Consider the following 27,974-nt stretch of genomic DNA (forward strand, 5'->3'; position numbering starts at 1 on the left):
TACAAAGATTGAACCTGAAAACTTAACCTAAGAAATGGCAGGGTAGTTTTCGAGAGTCAAGTTTCCTAAAAAATGGCCAAAAAATATATCACCCTACAGCTCATCGAAATTCCCGAATCGTTATTGATTAATACTTTTTGATACAAATAACTCAGTTTCAGAAAAACGGTTCATTAAATACCTTATTTTTCATTGGGAAAACTATTATACAAAATATATTCATTTTTCATTTAATTAAGCTAATGAAGCTCTTTTGTACAGATGAAGGAATTCGAATATCAAATAATTACTTGATTTTGAGAAACGCCAAATCGAAAAAAAAAACATAATTGCCAAATCAAAATGAAGCCTACAAACGTGCTATGTGGCCGGGCCGACCGTGAACCGAGCGCAATAAAGCAAAAAATAAACAGCTCAAACTACACTCAGCATATCATTATTTCGAGACCGGACAGTAAGCCGACAGACCATGTGTTGACAGGCTTAACGCCAAAAAAAACTATTATATTTGAAAAATAATAATAATAAAACACTTACAGCATACAATAAAAACTACGCAAGAAAGCCATAAATCCAGGACTCAACCATAAGCTACGGTCAGAAGCGACCAGAAAAAACAATATTGGCAGAGCGAGCCACACTATAAATTCTCATTCCAGGTAATGAGACATTAAGTGTAACCAAAGGGGCCAGTTGGGGGGTGGCGAACAGCTTACATTTCTTAGCAGAAGGTACACTCACACCACAACCTAACTCAATTACTGATTTTTCCGCAAATGCGTTCAAGAAATGTTTAAAACAAAATCTAATTTTTGATAATTTATTAAGAAACATATGCGATATAAGAATATAAAATATTTTTTATCATGGCTGGCCTGAAGCACCTAAAAAGTCAACTGCGTCATTCAGGCTTCAGATGAACAGCGTGAATGATGAATATAAATTGATCTCAATTAAACTTTTAAATTGAGAAGAACAACACTATGCTGTTTTCATGGTTGATTTAACAATTAAATTCGACGAGCAAGCACGGAGAAATAATTCGCCGATTTGACGTCTCTGTTTTATGATTATCAACTAGTAGATGGCTGTACGTCAGAAGGGGAAACGGAGCGTTCATTTCTATGTACTAGTTCGGGTCCTCCTCCGTAAATTGCGACCAGGTAGCGCCATGTTTCAAAAGAGATTTGACCCACGTCATAATCTGAAACAAACTCAATTCAAGTTAAACAATTAACAAGTGGAGCTTCGCATCACTCGCGACACAAAGAAGAAATTTTACCAAATTTGACAAATAACAATAAACCACAACTATAATAACCTGGCTTTCAGGTGTTGAAACATTTTAAACTAATTTTATTTCTGAAGAACAAAGCATATCACATTAGAGCTCGATGCTTTTCGATTAGATGCTTTTCTTTTACGTGAGTGAAGCAGCATTGCTCGCTCAAATGGCTACAAACACGACCTTTCCTTTTAGATCACCGACACTGCAAAACACTATCGGAACTTCGACTTCAAACTTCGACTTCAGACAAGTTTGATTAATTAATCAGCTCTTGTACTGTTTGCCCACCACCTGTCATTTTTGTACGTCACTTGTAGAGAGTAACCAGTGATTTTATGGAATTGAATATGGAGAAAAATTGTGTTAGTAATTACGCAATGCAGACATGTGCCAATTTTGATGCTAATTGGAGTACGTGGACAAAAGTTTTAAAAAAAAACATAAGTAACATGTGGCGGGAAAATGGCAGAAGAACTAGCTCATTGATCTTTTCTGGATTAAGATAAACCTCAAGATTAGGTTATATCCTTATATCATTTAGACCTTATTCATATTAGGAAAGCTTTCATGTTTTGAAGAACAAACCGCATAAGATGGTGAATATGGCTAACCATTTAAGGTACAAACATGTGCGAGGGATTTACCTGACACTGAATAGCGTCCTCCTCTGTGTTGTATGGCGTGATTGTCAATCGGCCCAGGTGGATCTAATCAGAACATGAATGTACAATTACCTGAAGCTCAGATCAAAACACACCATAGTAACTGTTCTCTTCATTAAACTAAGTACGCAGAGGCATAAGCCGAAGGTTAATTATTTGAAGTTTCCAACGAAGTGGCTCAATCTTTACAGCTACACTAATAGTCCAATTCTTTTTTTTGCAGAGTCCCAAACAGTTCATAAAAAGAATAAGTAAGAAACGCAGTTCTACCATTTTCATGAAAACTCGCGTACAATCTAGATGTTTTAGACAATTTGGAGACCTGATTTCAAGTCAATTGCACTTTTCAAAGAACTCTGTGAATCGGAACTTTATGCAAATTTTTGTTAAAACAATTCGTCGATGTAATTAGTGTAAGTGCGACAAAAATTACTTGATTTGAAGTTAAAATTACATTTGCGAGATGGTATTACCTGCTTTTGCTCTGACGAACGCTTCCCATTGTTTGTACCATCGCATGTCGATCAAGTAGGCCTCAGCCGGACACTTCTGACTTCGAAACTCATTGTTCATCTAAACCAACAAATTATGATTCTACCACTTGATGAATTGGCGGGAAGAACTATTTGGCCTGTGGAGTGGCCTGTTTTCCGTCCTATTTTTGATTACAAATTTTCTATTTCAGGAGACCCTTTTAACTCTGCTGTAATTTTGAGTAATTTTAGCTGTAAATCTCTCCCAATCTGCAGTTTTGCGTTTTACCTAAATTAATATCCCTTTATGCTTTTTAGGCTTTTTTCCTTACTTTGAACTCCTTAACTTAAATCATTGCAATCGGAACATTCTGTGCCACTTACACAGCAACCGACCATCCTTGTTTTTTTAAGAAACTTTTAAGGGACGAGTTTTTCCAGAACATTTAAATTTGCCTCTTGCCCTACTACTGAATGTCCAATCGGAGCCCTTATTAGCAGAGCCCTTAAATTTGTAGATATATTTCAATGTTTGTTCGGGGTAATAGTTGATTAAGTATGTCTTACTTTAGAGAAAGAGGTAAGTATTTCAAGGGTTAGTTGAGCTCAAACTCAAATGTTTGCAAAAAAACTTGTCTTACCTTTTGAAATGCCTCCCTTTCCGCCGTTCTTTTCTGCTCTAGCGCCACTTTCTCCTGCTGACAGATGGCACATACGTGCAACTGATTCACCACCGGACCCCCTCTGAAGCGGGTGGAGAGGTACTCCCAGACCACGCCTGGAACTTCCTCAGCCATACTGTCCAGCACTGACACATACTGTGGTGGGATTCCTTAACAGGGATCATTGAATATAGACCTATGGTTCTTATTGAAAAACTTCCACTTCTATGAAGATCTAGTTCATCGGTTAACGACATCAAATTTTGAACATAGCAGGGGAGTTTCGTTTTGTTTTTGAGGGGGATAGAATTAGTTATTGAGATCCCCTGAGTAGAATAGATCATAACTATGGGTGGAGATTTACCGAATTACAGGTTAAAAATTATTAAGCTTCAGTTAATGTGTACTAAAGATGTAGACAGCATATATATCTATTGCACACAGTCAAAGTCATCGAATATGTGGTTCATGTGCAAATATGAAACACAGAGGTGAGCGAAGCTGCGCTTCGCAAACACTAGCAAAAAACAACAACAAAAAAGCAGCTCAATGAAGTAAAAAAAGAAAGAAAAGATTAAAATAAATCTTGAAAAGAAAAACTTTTGCTGTGGCGGATTCAATCCATCGACCAGGAGAATTAATCTGCACAACACAAACTTACAAACACGGGCAATTTACAAACACGTGCCACAAATAAAACAGCTGCATATGCTAAGAAGACTGCTCGTATAAGGGCAAAGCCCTGAATGTTTCGACTGCCATTTACGGCCTATGGAGCAGTTATAACATGAAAAAATTAAATGTAATAAAATAAAAAGAATTTTTTAATTTGAATTTTTTTTAATGAAAATCATCCCATCACACGCCATATAAAGTACAATGTGATAGATTTCGCTCTTGGTAACAAATCAATTATGGCAAATAAGCTTCCTTCAATCAATTTGAAACAATTTCTGCTACGGAGTAAATCTCCGCTTACGCATTAAAAGCGCGAATCTCCGCTTACGCATTAAAAGCGCGAATCTTTAATCCCCATAACTTTACGAAAAATGATCACAGGAAAAATATCTTTTTCAAATTTAAGCTCAGGACAACAATACCTTTTGAATGAAAAAAACTCCGTCAAAAATGGCTAGTTAAAAAGCCGAAATTTGTCTGAAGAAAAAAAACGCAACGAGCACAAATATTCCGTAACTTTCGTTACCACCAAATACAAATAGATACAATTTTGCATTTATAATTTGAAAAACAGCAAAGCAAAGGTATCCACCATAATCTTGGATGTACCGATTTGGAAAGCATAATGCCAAATTTGTATAAATTATTCATTTAAAAAAATAAGAGATATAATGAGTTGAAAAAATTATGAAATCGAGTTTTTATTATTGTACTGTTATTTGAAACAAATAGCTTTTTTTTGGTTCATTTAATGACTTTAAAACACATGAACTGCCTTAGCTTATTAATAATCGAATGTCAAAGCACATGCTATTAACAGCCGTAAGCTTAAGTCGACATAGTTTGGAAAAAAAAGAAGTCGTACTATTACACTACGCTCGCTTTATGTTTTGACCGGCTACCGGCTCGATCAAAATTTGGTATGTTTCGTCCGTCTCGACCCAAGCAAGATACGTTTCGACCGTCTCAACCGAATTCGGGTACGTTTTGACTTTCAATTATCATTTGTTATCCAAACTTAAACGTTGTTATTTATGCTTTTCGGGTAATATCTCAGGATGCTTTTATTTTTAATTTGACTTTGTACCTATATTTATAAATATCAAATATCGGTAAATTTTCTGCTGATAATACAAAATTGTCAAGGTTCTGCCAAAAAAATCTGACAAAATAATTGTTTAGCTCAAGGCTTTTATTGGAATAACGAATCTTACTGCTATGCTGACACAGGAAATCGGAGTTGGTTATCGGTCCCGGGTCCGCAAATGTCGTGAATCGGTTCAACCAGTGCTTCGATATGTAGTACTGCATCAATCTGTCTCCGAATTGACTTGTGTCTGAGCCAACTGAGACTGACTTCGAGTTTCTCTGACGACTACGAGTTTGACTTCGGGTCGACGCCGCTACTGAAGTCGGACTATCACTCGGGGAGGATATTAAATTTTCATGAGCAATATTCTCCATGCTTCTTGCTGAGCCGACAGCTGAATGCTTTGTTTCGTTCACGTTGTGTACTCGTCCTTCATGTCTAGCAGATCGAGATCGGATTTTGACTTGTTTACGGTGTGATTCCATTTCAGGGCTAGCTCTTTTCCTAGAATCAATTACAACGCTACGTTCGAATTGATCATTATAATTATTTAGGAATAAATTAAGGGTTGCATTAAAAATCTATATTATCTTAAATTTTAATGGGCGAAATCAATTTCACAAATCTAAAAGCACTTGACTTTAAAAGCACAATCGATGTATCTGAACCCGACGGTTCATTACCCGAGGTTACCCAGGATAAGGCCATCTAACAAGAGATCAACTTTTAAATTGCAGCGCATGAGCGAGTTCGAACCATCAACCATATCAAAAACAGGTCAAGCCTCCTACCACTGCGCCACAAAATTAAGCTTCGCTTACTTGTAGAAAAGGACATAAACTTCAGCCTTCTGAATCTGAGACGCTGACACTTGAGTCACAATCTGATCGTCGTATTCGTACCAACACTTGTTCAACTCATTCAGAGCATACGCCGTATAATGGCCGCCTGAAACATGAATACTCGAGATGAAGATATAATTACAAACATAGCCACCATACAGTTGGAAAAGGATCAATGAGGGCAAGTAAACAAAAAAAACGGACTTAATTTTTTGAAAAAAATTGAACTTTCGCATTTCAAAGAAAACATAGATAGCACAAAAGCTCTTTGAATTTCTCAAAACAATTTATGATTGACACTTTTTTTATATAAAACTAACCTAATTTGAGAAAACTGGATCAACAAGTAAAATTTTTATTTCGATGGGAAATTCGATAATTAAATTCCACTTTCGAAATAAGAAATCGATCACGTTTTTCGTGACCTTGACACTTTCGCTGTTTGATAGCGGAGTTTGCCTTTCTTTTAACACAGAAAATGAACTGAACTGAAAAACATCAAAAGTAAACCGCGAAAAAATAATTTTGAGCCTGAACAAATTTTAAAACTTTCCCTTAAAAAATACAAAAGAAAAAGCCATCACTACCTAAAGCGTGACATTACAATCTAGAGTATGAAGAAAAAATCTGTTCACAGTATTTAGCTTGTTCATCATGCCAAATTTCATTACAGCATGACAACGTTAAATTAAATAAGAAAACGTAGAAAAGAGCCAAAAATTGCAGTAGTGGCGTCTATCGCCAACCAGTCAAGTTCTCGCACGCACAACGGGCCGAGAAATGTCGGTTATTGACTTCGGCTTGGTTGACATTCTGTCAGTTTAGTTCGTTTAACCGCCAATCCCTGCTGATAAACTGCACAAATAGATAGTTTAATTCCCGAAAATTCTTTAACAATCCCCATTTAGAAAAACGGGGTGTCTTTAACTACAACCCCCTTTTGCAAAAAGGGGGATGTTCATTCCTACATATAAAATTCAATGCTTAACTGTTGATTTAATTCTTTATAGGGGGATATTTGTTAATAGGTACCCGTGGGGCGAAATAGTAAAAGATACGAAAAACTTATAATATCACTGAGTTTTCAAAAACGTTTTCTTTTCTAATTACTTCTCTCATAAATAGTCCATTTTGGCCAGAGTACATTAAGGCTCATATCTGAAAAAATGGTAGGTGAACCCATTTTAAATTTGAAATGATATCATTGAAATTTCCAATATGAAAAAAATTGCAAAACACGTTTTTATTTCAGTTATAAAAACTGAATTCAAAACGCTGAAAAATGAATTTGAGCGAGAACCGAGATTAAGCAAACAGTATGATGCCTATTTGAGTATCTTTTCCGAGTGCAGAGTGATTCAATTCCACCCAATCTACGCTAAATTGTTCTAAAAAACAAATTTTGAACTATTTTTTTCTAGACAACAAAAAATCGTTTTCGAAACGTCTTTGACAGCATGCTACAGAGCTGATTTAAAGTATTTGGACAAAATGAATAAAACTTGAAATTTAAAACGCGTTTTCCTCAGATTGGGTTGATTTTAGACAAAAATTGATGAAGACCAATCATGCCTACAAATTAATATGGTGCAATTTGTTTTTGCAAACATCGGGCCTCAAAATTTACCCCAAAAACGATCGTTTTTGGCTTTGTTTAGTCAATCAAAAATTACTCCAATTCTATTTGTTCATTTACTAACAAAACTATATCACAGCAGGCCTCTTATCTAGCTCAACAAAATTTAGGAAAGGTGTAATTGTATCAAATTTTTATAAACAAATTTAATTTTGTTTGATAGTCAAAAATGTCATTTTCACTCTATAAAACAACATTTTTTTTCAAATAAGAACATTCTTTGAGCCTTTTGGGCCACGTTTGGAGATAACCACTATCTTATACCCTTTTTATATTACACCCTTCTTGAAATTTGTTGAGCTAGATAAGAGGCTTGCAGTGATATACTTTTGTAGTACATGAACAAATAGGTGTAGAGTAAATTTTGATTGGCTAAACAAAGCCAAAAATGATCGTTTTTGGGGGTAAATTTTAAGGCCCGATTTTTCCAAAACAAATTGCAACATACTAAATTTGTTAAAAATTTAAGCTAGATTGCTCTTCATCAATTTTTGTCTAAAATCAATCCAATTTGAGAAAAACGCGTTTTAAATTTCTAGTTTCATTCATTTTTTCCGGATATTTTAAATCAGCACTTTACTTTGCTTGTGGAGTAATTTAGAGTCCTTTTAAAATCATCAAAAAATTCAAATTCATCCTCAAAAACTAAATTCAAACCTTTTTTCAGACAGCAAAACTACTGTTTCGAAACAATTTCAATATCTTCTTTGCTCGGAGTACTTGAAAATCCTTGTGAAATCATGCTCAGCAAACTAAGACCTAACCAAGGGCACAGTTTTTTCTCGCACCTAATTCGGTGGTCAGAACAATAGAAGTAAATACGGACAGATAAAAGGTAACCCAGTTCGTTTGGGTAAAACCTAGTTCGTTTGCTTATTTTGAACGGAAATGGGCGTCAAACATGCAGAGGGGAGTTCTTAACTAGATTCGATTATGGCAAACAGTTGAAGATTAATTTCAATCGAAAACAAATCATTACACAGAGGCGAAGTTGCACTTCGCATACACAAGCAAAAATATGACCGATAATGCTACTGGGAAAAACTGAATGAGTAAAACGTTGAGTCTACAAAATTTCTCAAGTGTCGCACGCCAAATATGAGTCTACATAATTGCTAAGTGACACAAGCCAATTATAACACTAGTAGTATGGTGTTAGCACTACCAGTCAATTTGAAAAAAAAGAAGTAATCAACTAACATGCCTAAATTTATAGAGCGGACGCATTTTAACTAGTACACGAAAAATTCATTAAAAACATCCACCCCTGCCCAGGTTCCACCCCTTCTATTTTGTTGCTGGTCTCCTTTCGACCTCTACGCTACAGATCCACGATACCTTGAAGCTAAAGTGCTATTTGTAATATAATAGTCTGTGTTAATATCCTTAGCATTGGCTGTGCTTAATAGCAGGTTTTTGATCACAATGAGCACTTTCAAAATGAACACATTTTTTCGCAACAATATTTGCGTCGCAACAATATTTGCGACTTAGGTTGGAAAAAATAAAGTCCATACTATAACACGAGCTTTGTTGTGTAATTATTTAAATAGTCAAACCTGAAGCGTATCCGTAGTGACAAATAGTGGCCACGAGGTCATACATAGCCGGTTGATTCTGGTCACTTAGAAAGGGAGCCAGAGATAGTCCCTCCATTGGAAATGAGACATAAGTGGACACTTTGGAGCTCAACAGGTACTCGTGTCTGAATCTCTTGAGGTGTACACACAACACCTCTGGCAGTTCCTGGACTTTGGACACCTTCAGGCCATTCCGCAACCTGCAGTTTTGAAAAAAATGAAAGTTTTTAACGATTTTTTACCATTCAAAAACAATTATCTACACAAAGGCGAAGTTGCACTTCGCATGCACAAGCAAAAATTTGACCGATAACGCTACTGGGAAAAGCTGAATGAGTAAAACTTTGAGTCTACAAAATTTCTAAGTGACGCACGCCAATTATGACGCATTAGCAGTGCCAGTCAATTTGAAAAAAAATTACCAACTAACATGCCTCAATTTAAAGAGCAGTCTATGGAGCAGTAATAACATGAAAAAACTATATGTAAAAAAAAATGAAATGAAAATTTGTTATTTTAATTTGATATTTTTTGTAAAAATCATTCCCCCACGCGCCATATTACGTACAAAGTGATAAATTTCGCTGCTAGTAACAAATCAATTATAGCTAAAAAAAAGCTACCTTCAACCAATTTGGAACAATTTCAATGACGGATTAAATCTTCGCTGACGCGTTAATAGCGCGAAATATATCGCGCGTTAATTTTCCCAAATTGGCCAAAATGGCAATTTTTTTACACCCATAACTTTACAAAAAATGATCACAGGTGAAATATCTTTCCGGATTTAAGCTCAGTTTAACAATACTTTTTGAATGACAAAAAATCCCGTCGTCAAAAATAGTTAAAAAGTCGAAAGCTGTGGGAAAAAAACCACCCCGAGCACAAATATTCCGTTACTTGCATTGCTTGTGTAAAAAAATGGGGATTAAGAAATAGCAGCCGCAATTAAATCACTGAGACTCTGGTTTGAAAAATAATGTGATTTATGAGAGAAACTGTGAGAGACTTGAACTAACTTCTGACATTTTTCGCAGCTGTACATGTTCTCTCCTTTCAATTCGTCTGCCGAGAAAAACGCGGCCAAACAATCGTTCAAGGTGATCACAGGTCCCCAGAACATACTGAAAAACCAACACAGTCTTATCTTTTGTTGACAGGAAGATTCTATAACTTCTTTAGGTTAGATATCCATTATGGACTCATGGACACATACATTTTCATCATTCCCATTTGCATTTACTAAATCTGCGTTTATCTTTTCAGTAAATTACTACAAAGTTTCGCATTATTTTTGGAGGAGAATGGCAATATGGAGGATTGTAAGCGCAAGTTCAACAATTTTCTTCAGCCCCAACATTCACTAATCTACACCTCATTGCAAAATCCCAGATGTTATTCCTTATCGAACTGATATTTGCCATGATCAACCTTATAAAAAATGACCAAGTATCAGCTTCCATCAAAATTCGAGAATTAACATTTGTTGATTATGATATGAAACTGTAAGGATGCCTGGAACAAATATCTAGCCTCTTAATCCAGTCATAAATCCAGGTGACCCATCCTTGTGTATTGTATGCTGAATTGAGTAAGCTAGCTGCAGACCCCATCGCGGTTGGTTGGACCAATTGAGGCTGATGATGAATGAGATATAAATCCTCCTACAGCAGAAATAGTTCTGAACTTGAACTAACTTCAGAATAATCTCATTTAAAATCAGTAATTTAACTTAAACACAATTTGTAATCAGAAATCTTTCTATTTCGACAACTTTTCTCTCACAGCTTCACATATGCGAGCCTAGTAAACTCAGAAGATCTAGTGTTTTCTCGAGGGGGGTTTTCTTAAGGTCGACCGAAATTGCTTTTCCCGAACTCTTATGAACACGCTTGCTTTTCCCCGAACTCTTACGAACACGCTGTAGAACCTATTTTGCCAAATTTTGCGCTTAAAGCTCTTTGAATTTCTAAAACAAATTATGATTGGCAATTTTTTGAAAAAAGTTTGAGAAAACTGGATGGCACAATGAATGTCACAATTTGAGAAAACTGAATAAATAAGTAAAAATTTTATTTCGCTGAATCTATAAATTAAATTCCAATTTCGAAACTAGAAGTCGATCACTTTTTTCGTGACCTTTACACTTTTGCTGTTCGATAGTGAAGTTTACATTCCTGTTCACAAAGGAAAGGAACTGCACTTACAAAACATCGTAGTTAAACCTCAAAAAAGTAAAAATTTGAGCCTGAAAAACCATCTTGAAAAAAAACCATCGCGACCTATATAAGAATCTGCACTACGGTCATCGACTCTTAAAAATATTACCTTCTTACCTTATTAGGTATGGGGAGAGAGAGGTCTTGGAATGTCTCGGATATTTCACTCGTCTGATGACAATGGAGACATTGAACTGAACTCAGGATCTTTCCGTTGAACACTTCCGAGATGATACTGGAGTATCTGACAGCTGACGGCGCAGATTTATTCTGTCTCGCTAAATTACAACAATAAATTTTTTGAAAACCTTCTTAAAGAGAGAAGTTATCGTAAGAATTATATCTAAAGGGAAGCACTAGTATCGAATTGAACACACAGATGGATAGATAGCTTGACCTTTTCCATTTGCATGATCACCGAAAACATGTGCCAAATCAATCCCCACTATATTGAAATGTTTAGCCCTTATAATGGTTTGTTAATAAAAAAACATTCCAATGTTATGATATATTCAGCATGAACTAAATGGTTCATAACCCCCGATTCTCGAAACATGCTCTCACTCAAGTATATCATCTAAACTTTATTTCTACCAATCCACTAAATTTAATAAAGCTTGGTTTGAGAAAAAAAAAACAGAAAACAGGCAGTACTTCCGATTGACATTGAAGACGACAACGCTGACGATGCTGATATAGTTCGTCTTCTGTCCAATCCACGCCTTCCGTCTGCAGTTCCTGGTGAGTTCGGAGACGATAGCTGCTGCTGGTAAAGGTCGGGACTCCTCCTGAGGGGCAAGTTGGAAGCGGATGCCGAGAGGAAAGATTGGTCGGAATAACCGGAGTCTGCTGTTGAGCTTGCCAGCTGACCTCCAGATGAAAGCGGGGATCTCACGGGGTCGCAATGCTCCTCATTATTTATCGAGGACCTGAAAAGTGACAGTGATTAAGGAGAATGTCTAAACGATTTGAATTACTGGGCCAAAGGGAGAGAACTTTATTATATATGTCAACTACCTACTTCGGTTACTAAAAGTTCAATTCAATTTTGATTAAGCTTAACCAAAAAAAAAATTAATATTAGGAAGAGAAAACTCGTTTATTCGTTTCGAGGCATTTAGTTCATGAAAATTTTTCATAATAAGCTATTTCCACGGCACTGATTTCGATCTTTAGAGAGGCGACTGTTTAATTCTTACTCATAAACGAGGTCATCTCTCTGCATGGATGTGAGAGAGTGGAAGCAATGTTCACAGAACTGATGTCCCGACGCAGATCCTCCTCCTCCTCCGTCCGAGAACTGTGCGTGCATTGTAGCATTACAGGAAAGACATACCTGAAACCAGATTACAGCCTTACTCCACTAAATGAAAACCTTATTTATTTCAGGGGCAATTTTTTGGCTGATCAACCTTTAGATTATTCTTTATCATAAGTTTGAGGGGGAGTCTGCGCCAAAAAACGCAAACTCATTGGCATTTTTGACATCTATTGAGTCTTTTTGCATTTATTGAGTACTATTTTTGCATTTATTGAGTCTTTTTATGTTTTCATGTGTATGTAGCATAGAACTTTCCGACCACATTTAAAAAAAATAAGTTTTTTTTTTCATTTTTTCTTCAAATTAGTGTTGCTTTTTGTGGGTAATGTAATGAAAGAACTATTTAAAAGCATATAAAATTAGGGAAGTAGGCAAGTGACAACTGCTATCTTCAAAAAAACGAAAAACAAATAAAAATATGAAAAAAGGAAAACAAAAAAAAATAGAAAAACTTTGATCGTCAAGGAAGCGCTAAATGAAGCGTCTACAACTAGTTTTTCTTTAAGCAAAATCATTTTTTTAAGCTTAATTGACCAATTTCTATCATCTTTTTATAAAACGATCGTTACTCGATCGCGTTAATAGCTCGAAATTAGACAAAAAATCAAAAATTTCAATTGAGTTTTTCTCAAGACTGGGAAATTTTTTTCAAAATCTTTTATGTCGTTCGCATCAAAACTGAAAGGGCTTAAATGTGATATTTGACTCGATCCATTCCGATGATTATTTATGGTACCCGATTTCGCGTGGAAAAAAAGAAAAAAAGAGCAAACTAAAACACATCCGAATACAAAGTTCCTCCCCATTTTTAAATGGTCGGAACAAAAAGCGATTGCAGCGGACTCCTCTTCAAAAACCCAATTGCCTGCAAATTACAGAAACAAAACTCCTATACGCAATAGATGTATGTTTTAGATGCGAACTAACAGGGTATGTTATGGGTTTCTTGAGCTCTTCGTGAAGCCTGTCCATAAAGCACCTGAGGAACTCCTGACTGTCTTGCTGATTGTATCCTCTGAACGCCGGATTCACCGTCTTAAAGCCCTGCACGAAAGTACTCGGAATGACGAAGCTAGGCCTGAAACACGGCGCTTCAAGCTATTATTGTTTATCATCACAAAAAGAACTCAAAAGCAAGAATGGCCGATTGGTATACAGAAAGCACAAAACTTTCTGACCACAAAACTTAAAACATAGCCAATCGAAGATTGAAAAAGAGTAATGAACGCAAGTAAACATTAAAAAACATGAAAAAACTCAAATATCGAAGAAAAAAACAGATGACCTTAAAGCTCTTTGAATTTCTAGAATGATTTATGACTGGCACTTTTTTGATAACATTAACCCAACTTGAGAAAACTGGATCAATAGGTAATGTTTTTATTCCGCTGGAAATCTAAGAATTAAATTCCACTTTCGCAACTAGAAATCGTTCGTTTTTTCGCGCCATTTCTACGTTCGTATTTGGAGAGTACTATTTACGACATTTTCAGCAGATGAACTTCAATTGAACTCAAAAAAAAGCATATATACCTGAGTGCATTTGTAAATGCATAATTATGTATGAATGCACATCTGTAGTTACTAGCGACTTTTAAGACTTTTTCCTGAAAAAAAAAACAAAAAAATCAGCAAGACCTATATTAGAGACTTCCTTACGTTCATTACTCTTGAAAAACGATTTTTTGGTTTTGTTAGTAGCTGGGACTATCAATAATAAATTCTAGGTTTTGAAAAAGGAAAATTCAACACGTTTTTCATCAACATTCAGAAAAAAAAATCTTACTTAACTTGAAAAGGTTAACTTGAAACTTTGTATTCGGGTGTGTTTTATTTTCTTTTTTTCCACCTTTAACAGCTACCACAAATAAACATCAGAGTGAGTTGAGTGATATATCATATTAGAGCACTTTCAGTCAAAATTCGAAAGATATTAAAATACTCTTATGTCAAGAAAAACCGGTTTGAAATTTTCTGATTTTTCGTCTATTTTCGAGCGGGTAAAGCGATCGAGTAACGTTCGTTATATATTAAATTTTTCAAATAGTTTCACTAAAATTTTCAAAAGTATTTTTTGCCCGAGTAGCGCTAAATAAGGCTACCAAAACTAAGTTTCCTTTTAGTAAAATCAAGTAAAAAAAACGGTCAAAAAATCAAGTAAAATCAAGTAGGCCGAAAAATTTTGGACCAAAGAAAATTTCAGAGCGAAGCAAAAAAAAAGAAAATACGAAGTCAAGGTATGCGAAATTACAAATTGTTTGAGTAAATCAAACACTAAAAGCAACGTTAAAGAAAAATGAGCGAAGCAAAAAAAATGTGCAAAAATACGTGTCGAGTCCAAGATGTGCAAAAAAAAATTCCAAAACAAAAACGATTCCAAGCAAAAAACGTTTCTACAAATGAGCCGAGACAAGATAAGCAGACAAATAATTGGCCGATAATTTTATTTGAAACAGAATATTTCCCGTTAAAAAAATTCCTGGTTAGATTTGAATCCAGGTCCTTTGCCGTTCTAGACGTATTCGTTACCTCCAGGCTAAGTGAGCCGGGAACGCTAAGAAAATTGAATACATTAGGAAACCACTAGAGATGAGTCCAGAAGAGTCTTGTGAGCAAAACTATTTACAGGAAAACGTTTAGTACACGATTGCAATACCCTTCCTTATCGCAAGGGTAATTACATCAGTGATTGCTGACATTTTATTCTAATTTCTACAAAACTTTAAGGTTATACAACGCCATTTCAATTTAGGGTTCGCCAATCCTTCTTGGAGCCCATATAGGTAATCTCAAATTAAATTTTCAAAATTATGAAAGACAGATATTCTGAAACAACTTGAAATCAACTTCTGGAAAATTTTACGTTTCGAGTTTTTTTAAAGAGGTCATGCTTCAAAATAGGAACGATTTTGGTTAGTTTGCAGGAATGTGCAAAAAATACGGTTCAAAAACGCTATTAAAACAATGCAGGTATCAACATGTTTTAAGCCATTATGACCACCTGTGGTTTTTGACATCATAGAAAACATCCTTTGAAGTAATTTAAGATCCAAATAGGTCACTCGAATAGCAATAAAACCTTTGATAATCAATTTTGAAATTTTCTGGTCAATTTCAGCTATACTTATTAAACTCAAATTCACATCGTGTGCGTCAACTAGTATCTCTGAACATTCGATTTCCCACAAGAATTGTTTAAAACTGTTAATCATTTTATTTATCCATGAGTCCTTGTCTTCAGCTTTTTTTGCAAACGATAACACTCGATTAAATAAGTTCAGACTAGCTTGAAAAGTTTTTAATTGAATATTTTGATTTCTTATCATTGAAAACATTGAGCATAGTCAACAGACAGTTGAAAAAGAGTAAGTAGAGCAAGGAAGCAAAAATACTGACATCTTTTCAGAAAAAACGTGAACTTTCGAATTTAAAAAAAATTTATATGCTCTTACATATCATTGAATTTCATGGACATTTTATGAATGGTGCTTTGTTGATAGGATGAATTCAATTTGAGAAAACTGGAGCGATAGATAAAATTTTCACTTCTCTGGGAAATCTGATAATTTAATTCCAGTTTCGAATTTAGAAGTCGATCACGTTTTTCGTGGCCTTTACATTTTTTCTCTTCGATAGTGGAGTTTGCCATCCTTTTACCAAAGGAAATGAAGTGAAATCAAAAAGAAACCAACATTCAAACAACCCGCAAAAAATCAAAATTGAACATGAACAAATTTTAAGACTTTTTCCTGAAAAAAGCACAAAATAATCACCAAAACCTATATAAGAGTACTCTCTATTACTCTTGAAAAGAAATTAAAAGTCAGACCGCAAAAAAAAATAAATTTGAGCCTTAAGATTTTTCCTGAAAAAAAATACAGAAAAGTACAGAGAAAAGTTCTCTTACAGAGAAAAACTTCGCTTCGCGCACTAGCGAGAACAAAAAGCAGCTCTAGAAAGCGCAATAAGAAAGAAGTAAGAAAGCCTCTAATTAGCAAAAGTTCGACTAGGTCTAGGATTCGATCAGCGACCTACTGCAATCAAGAGATTTAGTGTCTCAAGGACTCATACAAATAGACCTAAGGACCTAATACAAACAGACACAATTTTGCAAGTAATAATTTGGAATATGACAAACTGAAGGCATCCACCTTAATATTGCATGTAACAAATCGCAAAGCATAAAGCCATAATCACAATATGTATAATTTATGCATTTCAAATAATTGCAAGATCGAAATTTCTGAAATCGCTGATCGCAAGAGAAAATTTCTGAAATCGATTTTTTATGATTGTTATGTTGTTTGAAACAAACCTTGCAATTTTAGGGGACAATGATAATTTTGAATGGGAAAGCGCGCCATTTTTTTTGGTCCAAATATTCTAAAAACTTGGGATAGTTTGGTCCAAATGAGGTCTTTATCTTGATTTTGAAGAGCTGGGAAAATCAATTTGGTCGACCACAAAAAATCAACAAAGAAAAATGAGCGAAGCAAAAAAAATGTGCAAAAATACGTGTCGAGTCCAAGATGTGCAAAAAAAAATTCCAAAACAAAAACGATTCCAAGCAAAAAACGTTTCTACAAATGAGCCGAGACAAGATAAGCAGACAAATAATTGGCCGACAATTTTATTTGAAACAGAATATTTCCCGTTAAAAAAATTCCTGGTTAGATTTGAATCCAGGTCCTTTGCCGTTCTAGACGTATTCGTTACCTCCAGGCTAAGTGAGCCGGGAACGCTAAGAAAATTGAATACATTAGGAAACCACTAGAGATGAGTCCAGAAGAGTCTTGTGAGCAAAACTATTTACAGGAAAACGTTTAGTACACGATTGCAATACCCTTCCTTATCGCAAGGGTAATTACATCAGTGATTGCTGACATTTTATTCTAATTTCTACAAAACTTTAAGGTTATACAACGCCATTTCAATTTAGGGTTCGCCAATCCTTCTTGGAGCCCATATAGGTAATCTCAAATTAAATTTTCAAAATTATGAAAGACAGATATTCTGAAACAACTTGAAATCAACTTCTGGAAAATTTTACGTTTCGAGTTTTTTTAAAGAGGTCATGCTTCAAAATAGGAACGATTTTGGTTAGTTTGCAGGAATGTCCAAAAAATACGGTTCAAAAACGCTATTAAAACAATGCAGGTATCAACATGTTTTAAGCCATTATGACCACCTGTGGTTTTTGACATCATAGAAAACATCCTTTGAAGTAATTTAAGATCCAAATAGGTCACTCGAATAGCAATAAAACCTTTGATAATCAATTTTGAAATTTTCTGGTCAATTTCAGCTATACTTATTAAACTCAAATTCACATCGTGTGCGTCAACTAGTATCTCTGAACATTCGATTTCCCACAAGAATTGTTTAAAACTGTTAATCATTTTATTTATCCATGAGTCCTTGTCTTCAGCTTTTTTTGCAAACGATAACACTCGATTAAATAAGTTCAGACTAGCTTGAAAAGTTTTTAATTGAATATTTTGATTTCTTATCATTGAAAACATTGAGCATAGCCAACAGACAGTTGAAAAAGAGTAAGTAGAGCAAGGAAGCAAAAATACTGACATCTTTTCAGAAAAAACGTGAACTTTCGAATTTAAAAAAAATTTATATGCTCTTACATATCATTGAATTTCATGGACATTTTATGAATGGTGCTTTGTTGATAGGATGAATTCAATTTGAGAAAACTGGAGCGATAGATAAAATTTTCACTTCTCTGGGAAATCTGATAATTTAATTCCAGTTTCGAATTTAGAAGTCGATCACGTTTTTTGTGGCCTTTACATTTTTTCTCTTCGATAGTGGAGTTTGCCATCCTTTTACCAAAGGAAATGAAGTGAAATCAAAAAGAAACCAACATTCAAACAACCCGCAAAAAATCAAAATTGAACCTGAACAAATTTTAAGACTTTTTCCTGAAAAAAGGACAAAATAATCACCAAAACCTATATAAGAGTACTCTCTATTACTCTTTAAAAGAAATTAAAAGTCAGACCGCAAAAAAAAATAATTTGAGCCTTAAGATTTTTCCTGAAAAAAAAATACAGAAAAGTACAGAGAAAAGTTCTCTTACAGAGAAAAACTTCGCTTCGCGCACTAGCGAGAACAAAAAGCAGCTCTAGAAAGCGCAATAAGAAAGAAGTAAGCAAGCCTCTAATTAGCAAAAGTTCGACTAGGTCTAGGATTCGATCAGCGACCTACTGCAATCAAGAGATTTAGTGTCTCAAGGACTCATACAAATAGACCTAAGGACCTAATACAAACAGACACAATTTTGCAAGTAATAATTTGGAATATGACAAACTGAAGGCATCCACCTTAATATTGCATGTAACAAATCGCAAAGCATAAAGCCATAATCACAATATGTATAATTTATGCATTTCAAATAATTGCAAGATCGAAATTTCTGAAATCGCTGATCGCAAGAGAAAATTTCTGAAATCGATTTTTTATGATTGTTATGTTGTTTGAAACATAAACCTTGCAATTTTAGAGGACAATGATAATTTTGAATGGGAAAGCGCGCCATTTTTTTTGGTCCAAATATTCTAAAAACTTGGGATAGTTTGGTCCAAATGAGGTCTTTATCTTGATTTTGAAGAGCTGGGAAAATCAATTTGGTCGACCACAAAAAATCAACAAAGTTTTCAACTTTTTTGTTGAAAATCTCTCCCCTCGAGAAAATCTTAGGTCCATCCATGGTCAGTTTCATCCTAGCCGAGATTTCTTTGAATCTTCGATATAAGTTTCGAAAACCTTAAAAAGCACTTGAGGTTTTGGATTTTTTGTATTTGCGCAACTATGTAACTTTTGTTGGCTCAAACTATGCAGATGTCTATGCAACTTTTGTTGGCTCAAACTCACAAATTCGCTTATCATCAGTAGTAGTAATTCAGGGAAGAAGTGCCTTGTTACACGCCTTGTTCAACACATCTTGAGAGTAAACCAATGAAACCCGAACAAAACAACCAGAAAACCACTCAACAAAAAATTTCAATCCGTAGAAATCCTAGCTATGACTCAGGAACACAGAAGAAAACAAAAGATAAGCGATATAATTTAGGTCTGACCGATAAGCCGCAAGTCCTAAAATAATCAGCAAAAGTTCGAAAAAAACTCACTTCTTTTCGCTCCAAATATCGCTCAGCACCTGATGGTAATACTTCGCAATCGGCGGTTTCTCATCACCCGTCGGAGCATACGCGGTCAGAAAAAAATTTGTCAAAGGCGTACAAGCAGACAAAGCCTGTACAGCTGAGTTCAGGTAACAGGTGTTGCCTAGATTCTTGAGACCAGTTAATCCGACTGGGTTTGAGACTGGGAATGATTTGCAAGATCCACTGGATTCGCTCGAATTGTCGTCAGCAGAGCCGGCAGATTCTTCGTCAACGCCGACGCCATATACGTCTAATAAATCATTCATTTAACAGATTTAAGACTATTGATTTGATATTTTCAGCTGCCAACATTTTTCTAATATATTTTGCTTCAATTCGGTAGATTTTTCAGAACTTGAATTAAGATTTAGAATTTTTATAGGGGGTAATAAAGATGAAAACCAAAAACTGAGAATAACCAGCTATAACATTTCAATACGTCAAATAATGGTAAGCCGTGGAGAAGTGGTACGTCTACGCATCTCAATTTAAAGGTCGGATGTCCGAGCTCGTTGCTTGAGGGTGAGGCAACATAACCCAGCCCAGAAGTTAACCGTAAAAGTGCTTGTCTGTCATTCTTAACTAGGGGCACAACTGCGGTACTCCATGAACAGCCGATCAGCTCTTGCCCTGGGCTTTCACTCGCAGAAAATCATATCAAAACTTAATTCATGATCAGTAGCAACTAAACCGTGCTAATAACTTTAACTAAAAACTAAACAGTGCTAATAACTTGTCGTAAAACATTTTAATTTAATAGAGCTCAATTCCGGACAAAAATTGGAATTTTTGTTTTTCTTGAATAATTTGATTCACTAGTACAGCTTGAATCAAATTCACGTGCTCCCTGCCCCCTGAAAAGACCCAAATACATAATTTCTTCTCAATTCTGTAGATCATTAAAAACGATTACAAAACGAATCTAAAAAACTTCTTTGGTTCTATATTAACAGCGTCTCATTCAACTCACTTTGGGAGAATAAATGCTGACTATCTCTTGTCAATGTGCTCAGAGGACTCTTGATTTTGACATTTGACTGCAACGATGTCTCGGTTGCAACCGAGATGGGAGACTGCTTCCCTTTCTGTGTCCTTGGCATTACTCCTTTTGCAACATCACGCGAGCTGTTCTGTAATTGCTGAAGGTGTACTTCAAATTTGCATAGTATACACCAGACGCGCTTGGTTCCCAAGTTGATCATAAGTGGATGCGAGTTTTGCTGAAACAAAAATGAGCTGTATGAACTGTATGTCTATGATCCACTCAAGTTTTGATTACGATTCTTGACCTGTATTCATCCGAATAATTTTCCTAATTCTTTGTTTTCATTAAGAACTTATTCATATAACACACCAAAACTGTATATAACCAGAACTCCAATATAACCAGAACTCCAATATAACCAAACTCCCACATATGTACCGCCTTTGTGTAAGAATAAAACAAAATCATGCTCATTAATAAACAGGGAGTCAAGGTTACAGCATATTATGTGATAATTAGCAGCTGCCGCAAACTATTACACAGAGGCGAAGCTGAGCATTGCACCACTTGCCATACAACACAAGAAAAAATTTTTAAAAAAACCTAAAATGTCGAAAAAAGATCTATCATAATGAATAAGGCTAGTTTTGAAACAAAAAGATGCCGAAACAATATAATGTAAAATTACCATTGAAAGATAAATTACCAAGCGGTAACAAATACCTTGGCAGAAACCTTTAGAGACGAAAAAACTCAACGAGATTTTAAACTTATGAAAAGCCCCCGTCGCGCTCAAAACACTCAAAAAAAATATTTGCTCGTCAACTGAAACAATATGAGACAACTAAGCCGTTAATTTACAGCCCGGAACCCGAGAGTCCAAAAAAACTAATAGACCGAAGACTAATAAGAAGTTACAAGCGCATGACTCGCACCTACGGTGCTTCAAATAGATCGTTGAACGTAAAAAATAGCTTCTTAAAACGTGTACTAAAACAGCGAAGTTCTAGTGACCCTAATTTAATGCAACCGTCAAGATAAACTGGGCTCATCTATCAGGTTTCTTTTTCATAAAAAATGAAAAACTATCTCGAAAAACAGAATGATTTGAGCAGAAAAAATTGAAGGGCAGACTTGCTACCCTATATTGGTCTCTGGCAGCATCTCACCATAGGGTTAAGAACTTCAAGTTATACTACTTATTTTTAAATCTAAGTTTTCTTGAACAACTATTGAAAAAATCATGACAGGCCATATCTCAGAAACAGAAAAAATGAGCAATAAATGTTAGAGGCACTGACAGTACCCTGATAGTAAAAAACAGAATTCCTGAAAAAAAAAAGGATTTGAGCAGTCATCTGAGTGAACCCTGACAGCACCCCGCTTGCGGATTTCGAATGTCAAAATCGATTAGTTTTTTTATATCTAAGTTTTGTGAAAAACAAATGAAAAATCATTTAAAAAGCCATATCTCGAAAAGCAAAAGGATTTGAGCAGTCATTTTTGAACGCCAGATTTGTGACCCCTAAGCTTACCCTGACAGCACGCCACTAAAAGGATGAGAAAATCAACTTCGGTTACTTTAATTTATGACAAATTTTTTTATTAAAAAAAAAAAATTGAAAAAATCATAATATTGCCCACGAAAACCAAAAGGATTTGAGCCGTCAAACTTGCACGCCAGATATTCAACTCCTGAGTGTTCCCCGAAAGAACCCATTATGATGTTGAGAAAAAAAAAGTAAGTTCAATAAATGGTGATACAAAAATTTGATAGTTTTACGTTGCGAATATAGAAAAAATGTAGAGATAAAGCATTCGCCCTATCACAGATTTTAAAAGGTCGAATTGAGTAAACATTTGAAGCCTTTCAAAGTTTTGGCCACTTAACATACCAACATAGCGAATTCTTAAACAGGAGCCAAGTGAAATTTTTCAAGCATTCAATATACGACTTAGCTTAAATGTGCAAATCTTTGGTTAAACATGCAAAAAATAACACGTTAAAAAAGCTTAAATCTATCAACATAGGGACTTCTTAAGTATGTCAACAGAGGTATCTCTTAAACACACGTCGCATGAAACGCCAATTAAATAATAGATAGAAAAACACCCCCCCCCCCTCCGCCCTCAAAGCACAGACACACACACACACACACACACACACACACACACAAACACACACACACACATACACACACACTTTTTTCGCTCATCGAAGGACGCAAAATGAGGCCGATATAATAAAGGCCGAAACCTATCAAGCCGCAAAAAAGAACAAAAAAACAACAAAAGCGATGATTTATAATTGAAAATTTTGAATTTGTACTAAGATGTTAGCATCAAAAATCTGTTTCCATTGAAACAACTCGCAATTAGGTCACTAAGTCGATAAATTATAGGCTGAAATCATTTGGACAGAATAAAGTTTTTGATCGAAATATATATATATATCACAAAAAAAAACAACAGAGGTAAATAAGAAAGCTAAAACCGACTATATTGTAAAAAAAATTTAAAAGAAACAGCAGAGGTAAATCAGAACAATAAAAGCAACTATATTGTAGAAAAAAAAATCAAAAAACCAAAAAAATTTAATTAAAAAAATTTGAACGGCGAATTTATTAGAGTAACGCTAATGAGGATGCACAGTGAGAGTAATAGTCCAAAGAATGCAAATTTTTGATGACTATACTGCATGCATGCTAAAATCTGTGGACAAAATTGTTTACAGAAAAAAAGTCTGGTAATCAATTGCAATACCCTATCGCAAGGGTAACAACAATGTCCGAAAACGATCTGAAGGCTTTTGTACATAAATTCAGAGACAATTATATACCCGCGAAGCCAAGCGGAGCTTCGCGCCACTTGCGATACAACGCACACAAAAAAAACATGAGAAGCCGAAAGAAAAAGTTCAAAAAACTAGATGAACCGAAATTTTCTATAATCTCGATGCAAGGAAATTGGGAGCCAAACTAAAGCTGGAGGTACCTGTTTGATATTTTCGAATTTGTCATACAAATGCTGGTTTCTATGGTCAAATTCAAAAATTCAAGTGGACTTTGTCTAAAACCTTAGTTCATTCACTACTAGATTAAAAGAAGATTTATTAGATGTTTTTAACCTCAGCTAAATCTTCTCATTAAACAACAATGCCATGATTTCAGCAAAAGCATAAGGAAGGGCCGCTTCTGTAGGAAAAACTCTCGCAATCGGTTCTTTCGATTGAACTTCCAAAAAATTTCGGCTTTCAGAATTCCACAACTTCTTTCTGAGAAAGTAAGTGGTGGCCGCTTAACCAAAAGATTACCAAAACCAGAATTATCGATTGAAAACTTAACCTAAAAACTGGCAGCGTAGTTTTCGAAAACATTCAAAGGGTTTTAAAACTTTTTTGAAGGCTATACTTTTTTCTCAAATAAATTGAGCGTAGCCGGCTATGAATGTAGGCTTTTAACAACCTCTTGTTTCAATTAAACCATTGATTTCAGATTTGGCATAAAAGTTATCGAGAAAAGTCAAAGTTTCCAAAAAAACGGTCAACACATCAAACATATAAGCTTTTTGTGTACAAAAATGCGGCGTAGCCATTTATTCAGAAGAAATCACACAACTTGATTGTCATTGATTGAATCCAAAAACTCAGATTTGGGATGACATTTTTCGAGATAGTTTCAAAAAAAAGTAAAAAGGGACAAAAATGACTTTTCATAGGTCTATAACTTTTTGAGTGAAAAAATGAGCTGATTGTCCAGATGAGCTTTCCACAATCTCTTATTTCGATTGAAACCAAAATTTCATACTGCAGAAAAATTTCAGAAAAACAGTCGAAAAACAGCCAGAATTAATTTAAAAAATTTTTTAGCAATAACCGAGCGGCCACCAATTTGACATGAAGTAGTAACACGCCTATTGAGTCGGATACAAAAAAGTCCATAGAAAATTGATGACAAAAAAACTTTGAACAATTAAGTCTTAAAACTTCGTCAGGGCTATTAATTTTCTTAATTACAGGAGTAAATCAAAAATACTTGTATCTACAATAAAAATTGCAGCCAACACAAGAAAACAAGAAAAATCCCTGATACGGCAACTAAGACGACAAAACAAGCAAACTGACGAATATTCGATCTTCCCGAAAAACTTTCAATTTCACAGATATTGAAAACAAATAAGGTCCGGCCGGGACTCAAACCCCCGACCTTAGGGTACAAAGACAACTGCCTTACCTCTAGGCTGATTGGGAAGAACCAAATTAACAATTTCTAACAAATGTGTAAGAAAAGTTTTTTGAGGGGAAAAACAGTCTAGTTCCCGATTACAAGACACTCGCTCTGGCATGTGTAACTAGGAAATGCTGTCTCAGTATAAGATATATTTCAATAAACATTTTGTTACTTATATGGTAGGATGCTTTCAGGATACTCCCAAGGGTTGCGAATCTAGCCCCAAAACATGGCTGCACGAATCGTTTTAGTTTAGGAGACATGACGTTTTTCAGGAATTTTCTAAGAAAATCTAAAATTCCTATGAGCTGGGTTGTACAATAAATGGCAGCAAAAATATACGCGTGAGCTAATGACTTGTAAAAAAAGCATCTCAATACAAGGCAAATCAAAGACTAAAAAAAAACTTTAAAAAATCATAATAATATTAATTTTGTATATTACTCTTTCTAAAATGTTAATCATTTTTCTTTTCGTTCTGACTGTATTTAGGGTAGGCCTCTAGTGGACATTGCTTTTGCCTTTTGACTAGCCGCTCCTTTCATAAATTAGTTTTCAATAAAGTTTTCAATGTCTTCTAATTATAATTTAAAGAAATAAACCTAATCAAAAAATAAATCTTTGTTACCTGTAAGATCAAAAAAAGTTATAATCTATTTTTTCGAAGTCGATTATAAAAAAGTCTGATTGCATTTGTGAAATGTGTTTCTTTTAACGACAAGTGATTCAATATTGAGAAGCGATTCAAACCAACCGAATTGTGAATATACTGTAATGTCAAAAGTAAACCAGTTATCGAAAGTTATGCCACTCATGTTGAAATTTTCTAGTAACTATCACAAAAAAACTTGCATAGATTAAAACTTACTTAAATTGAGCATTTAAAACCATTAGAATACAAAGTTTTCAATACCCCTCCAATAAAGCGAACTTACACGAAAGAAACTTTTCTGTGCCTCCAAAAAAGCATTCTGCGGCGTCTTAGCAGACATAACATAGGCCACAACCTTTTAAGCCGAACAAATTCTTGAAGCGAAAAAATTAAACTTAACAAGAAGAGCCGGTTGCAAGAAGAGCTCTGTGCAAATAGTTAATCATTTTTCTTTTCGTTCTGACTGTATTTAGGGTAGGCCTCTAGTGGACATTGCTTTTGCCTTTTGACTAGCCGCTCCTTTCATAAATTAGTTTTCAATAAAGTTTTCAATGTCTTCTAATTATAATTTAAAGAAATAAACCTAATCAAAAAATAAATCTTTGTTACCTGTAAGATCAAAAAAAGTTATAATCTATTTTTTCGAAGTCGATTATAAAAAAGTCTGATTGCATTTGTGAAATGTGTTTCTTTTAACGACAAGTGATTCAATATTGAGAAGCGATTCAAACCAACCGAATTGTGAATATACTGTAATGTCAAAAGTAAACCAGTTATCGAAAGTTATGCCACTCATGTTGAAATTTTCTAGTAACTATCACAAAAAAACTTGCATAGATTAAAACTTACTTAAATTGAGCATTTAAAACCATTAGAATACAAAGTTTTCAATACCCCTCCAATAAAGCGAACTTACACGAAAGAAACTTTTCTGTGCCTCCAAAAAAGCATTCTGCGGCGTCTTAGCAGACATAACATAGGCCACAACCTTTTAAGCCGAACAAATTCTTGAAGCGAAAAAATTAAACTTAACAAGAAGAGCCGGTTGCAAGAAGAGCTCTGTGCAAATAGTTCAGAAGGGTCCGTCCGGCCGCAAATAATTTTGCAAAAATAACCATTAACTCAAAAACATGTGACTTGTATCGTTTTCAAGTGTTTTTTTTTGTGCCGCGTATGCGGATGAGTTAAAACGTTAGCTTAGAATGAACTACCATTGGCGTTATTATTAAACCCTAGACGCTAATTCAGCTGAAAATGAATCAATAGGAAATAAATCATTCCAAATTTAATAAAACTTCTTAAAAAATTTTAACCGGGTGGTGTTGTCGACAGATTATTTTTTCAGTCACAAAATCTAATAAACAGCGATCGAATCACGAATGAAAAGTGGTGATAAGTTACCATAGGTGGTAATTTTGAAAAACAAGTGAGTAGTGCATGCATTCAATTTGAGACCTCTGATGCATAATATAGTCCTTTCATTTTCAATCACTTGCACATACTGCTAAGATAGTTTTTGTATATAAAAATTACTCCAATATGTTCAAAAGATATGTTGTTCAAAAAATCAAATTTTACACTTCTTTTGGAATAAAATAAAAATTGGCCTTGGAAAAAAATGTTCGAAGTATAACAAAGAGCGATCCAGCCATTTAACTTGTATCTGCCACTAATTGTAATATAACACCAAAAAGGCTTTATCGTGATTTCTTATTCAAGCTCACCGGATTATATGGTACCCGATTTTGCGAGGTTATATTAAAAAGTTAAGAAAACCGATCACAAAATTCCTTTTCATTTCTAGATGGACAAACTAAAAACAATACGGGTATTTAAAATGCTTAAAAATTGACTGTTAGTTCATTGATTGTTTTAAAACAATTAAAACCAAAAAAAATAACCGCTGAGATTTACAAATGCTTGCTTATCACAGGCGTGAAAATTAAATGAACCTAAAACTCAACCTGAAGCTCAAGGTCACCTATATTGTCATATATTTTGCAACGATTATTCTTGAATTTCTTCATAAACTATCGCCTTAAAATCAACACTTTCTATTTTTCTTCCCGCTCCTACCTGAGCATGTGACTGACTGTGATCTTTGTACTTTTCTCCGCAACCGACAAATGCACATTCCAGTTGCAAACAGCGCCACAAATTAACAGTCTGTTTTCCACAGTCCACGCATCGATTTGACTGGTTTTTAACAGTCTCAGAACCGTCTAGAATATTCGAAACTACTCCAGGGTCGGTTGAGATCACATGCGGGCAGTTTCTACTCGGAGAAATGACAGTTTTCGACATTTTTATGTCAATTTTGGCGTTTGAAACCGCAGCTTAACTATTCTGAGTCCTATTAATCGCAGACTGGTTCATTGATCGTGAATAAACGTTTTCGAACTGAAAGCATAGTTCAACCATCCAATTTCTGAAAAATTCTGATTGAAAAACGAGGAAAGACTCAACACCGGAAATA

The 27,974-nt window shown here is 34.9% G+C and overlaps 1 protein-coding gene across 1 annotated transcript; it reads right to left on the bottom strand.

Moving 5' to 3' along the window:
* Window positions 1-792: 792 nt before the first annotated feature.
* On the bottom strand, window positions 793-27,922 carry LOC134847900 (ubiquitin carboxyl-terminal hydrolase 33-like). Its single transcript, XM_063865161.1, has 16 exons — window positions 27,575-27,922; window positions 20,603-20,852; window positions 19,597-19,882; window positions 13,379-13,529; window positions 12,330-12,466; window positions 11,785-12,059; window positions 11,248-11,408; window positions 10,445-10,575; window positions 9,931-10,035; window positions 8,891-9,111; window positions 5,675-5,801; window positions 4,978-5,357; window positions 3,065-3,255; window positions 2,424-2,523; window positions 1,933-1,995; window positions 793-1,204 (listed from the first exon to the last, which is right to left on the bottom strand). Exons 1-16 carry the CDS (start codon window positions 27,800-27,802, stop codon window positions 1,074-1,076), a joined length of 2,937 nt encoding a protein of 978 aa, XP_063721231.1. The 5' UTR covers window positions 27,803-27,922; the 3' UTR covers window positions 793-1,073.
* Window positions 27,923-27,974: the final 52 nt, after the last annotated feature.

The sequence above is a fragment of the Symsagittifera roscoffensis genome, chromosome 6 (genome assembly GCF_963678635.1).
Source record: "Symsagittifera roscoffensis chromosome 6, txSymRosc1.1, whole genome shotgun sequence".
Lineage (NCBI taxonomy): Eukaryota > Metazoa > Xenacoelomorpha > Acoela > Convolutidae > Symsagittifera > Symsagittifera roscoffensis.

Bases quoted from the DNA above. Each gene is read 5' to 3' on its own strand.
- LOC134847900 (XM_063865161.1), bottom strand. From the start codon at position 27,802: ATGTCGAAAACTGTCATTTCTCCGAGTAGAAACTGCCCGCATGTGATC. The intron at 5,358-5,674 runs GTAAGCGAAGCT...AATTGATTCTAG, and splicing joins GTTTATGTCCTTTTCTACAA to GAAAAGAGCTAGCCCTGAAA. The intron at 3,256-4,977 runs GTAAGATTCGTT...ATCCCTGTTAAG, and splicing joins TTTCCTGTGTCAGCATAGCA to GAATCCCACCACAGTATGTG.